Source organism: Sarcophilus harrisii, chromosome 5, assembly GCF_902635505.1.
Source record: "Sarcophilus harrisii chromosome 5, mSarHar1.11, whole genome shotgun sequence".
NCBI classification, from domain to species: Eukaryota; Metazoa; Chordata; class Mammalia; order Dasyuromorphia; family Dasyuridae; genus Sarcophilus; species Sarcophilus harrisii.
In genome coordinates, this window is record NC_045430.1 from 57,747,592 (window position 1) to 57,749,235 (window position 1,644).

The 1,644-nt window shown below is 41.5% G+C and overlaps 1 protein-coding gene across 1 annotated transcript in view; it reads right to left on the reverse strand.

Moving 5' to 3' along the window:
• Positions 1-204: 204 nt before the first annotated feature.
• LOC100935246 (probable polypeptide N-acetylgalactosaminyltransferase 8) overlaps positions 205-1,644 on the reverse strand; it is a 26,687-nt gene continuing 25,247 nt past the window's right edge. Inside the window, exon 8 of the mRNA XM_031940164.1 lies at positions 205-339. Within this exon, the coding sequence (XP_031796024.1) occupies positions 205-339 (135 nt within the window). The remainder of the gene's footprint in view (positions 340-1,644) is intronic.

Consider the following 1,644-nt stretch of genomic DNA (forward strand, 5'->3'; position numbering starts at 1 on the left):
CTGAAGGAGTTGCAGGGCAGCCTTTACTGACACAGGTGTTGCTTGTAAACTGGGAATTAAATAAATTGGAGGCAGAGGGAAGAGGAGAGAGGTCAAACAATGCAACTATCTCTCAGTGGAGAGATCAGAGAATGCAACTGTCTCTCAGCTTCCATCTATCTATATCATCCTCTCACATGAAGAGATTCATTCTATAGGTCTGAGTTAGACCTCCAGCAGCCACTGGTAGGTGGCTCCTGTTTCACAAACATTTGGCACCTGAACGTGGGGCATAAGAAGCAGCAGCATCCAAGAGCTTCTTTGTGAGTAGGAACCTCCCAGGAGAGTTCCTTTGGTAACCTGTGGGGAAGGAAAGAGAGAAGAGACCTGTAAGACATTTTTAGTCATGGTAATTAAATGGTCCAACACATCAAAGGACTGAGCCAAGAGACTGATGAGAGACTTAAATGCCTGTTCTAACTATAGTCCTTCTTTCTTTCAAATGGAGAAAATTTGAAAGTTTGCTTCCATGACATCTCACAAGATCAATACCTGCTTAATATTTCACCCTACAACCAGCCAGAGATGATAGTGCTGCTTGCATTCCTCAGTGTGTGGGCTCAGATAACAGCAAATGCACAAACTTACTGACCATGCTGTGGGGGAATATCTATAAAACAAAAAATGGAGAATTGTTAAGGACCATGCCTAGGTGAAGGGGCAGGTCTCTGAGAGCCTCCACAGCTGTGGATCATAACATCTGAAGGAGTTGAAAAGCAGCCTTTATTGACACAGCTATTGCTTGTGGACTGGGAATGAGGAGGTCAGAGAATACAAATGTCTTTCAGGATCCTTCTATCATCATCATCCTCTCACATGAAGAGATCCATTCCACAGATATGAATTAGACTTCCAGCAGCCACTGGCAGGTGCTTCCTGTATCACAACAAGCATTTATTCAACAAGTGTCTTCTGTTTAAAGCATTTTGCCAGCCATTGGAAAATACAAAGGCAAAAATAAAAAGCAGTCTCAATCTCTAAGAAACTTACATCCTAACAGAAGATAGAACATAAATATGATGGGGTTCTAGTGGCAGTCAGAGAATTGTGGAAATCCCTTTGATCAGAGGTGCAGGTCCTTTGTGAAAGAATTCACAAACCCAAAGATTTTTAAATGGCAAAAAAAAGTTTGTTGTTGGATAAGAAGTCAGCTTTGCTAAAAGATTGACTTCCTAGTGCAAAGTCCTATTAAGGAAATGGAGGCTGGCACTGAGAAGAGAATATCTTTTCAGCAGGCAGGAGTCCTGGCAGCTATGCCAAAGAGGCAAAACATACTACTATGGACATTCTGCAAAGAAATGAGAGAACAGAAACCTATTTTATAAGCAGATCTTGGCAGAGGTTTGGAGGTAGTTTTAGCTGATCAGACCAGGATCTCCCAATTGAAATTACTTTGAAGACTTTTTCAGCCTGAATTTGAATGGAGATCCAAGTATCAATGGGGGTGATTTACCTTAGAAATGGCCTGCCTGAGAAACACATTCTCTCATAGACTCCATGGAGCCTGGGAGACCAAGAGTCAAAGGAGACAGAATTTCAGTGTTGATTTTACAGATGAAAAGGGAACACAGTTTCACACTCCCATTAAATATTTAAGTAAAGAAA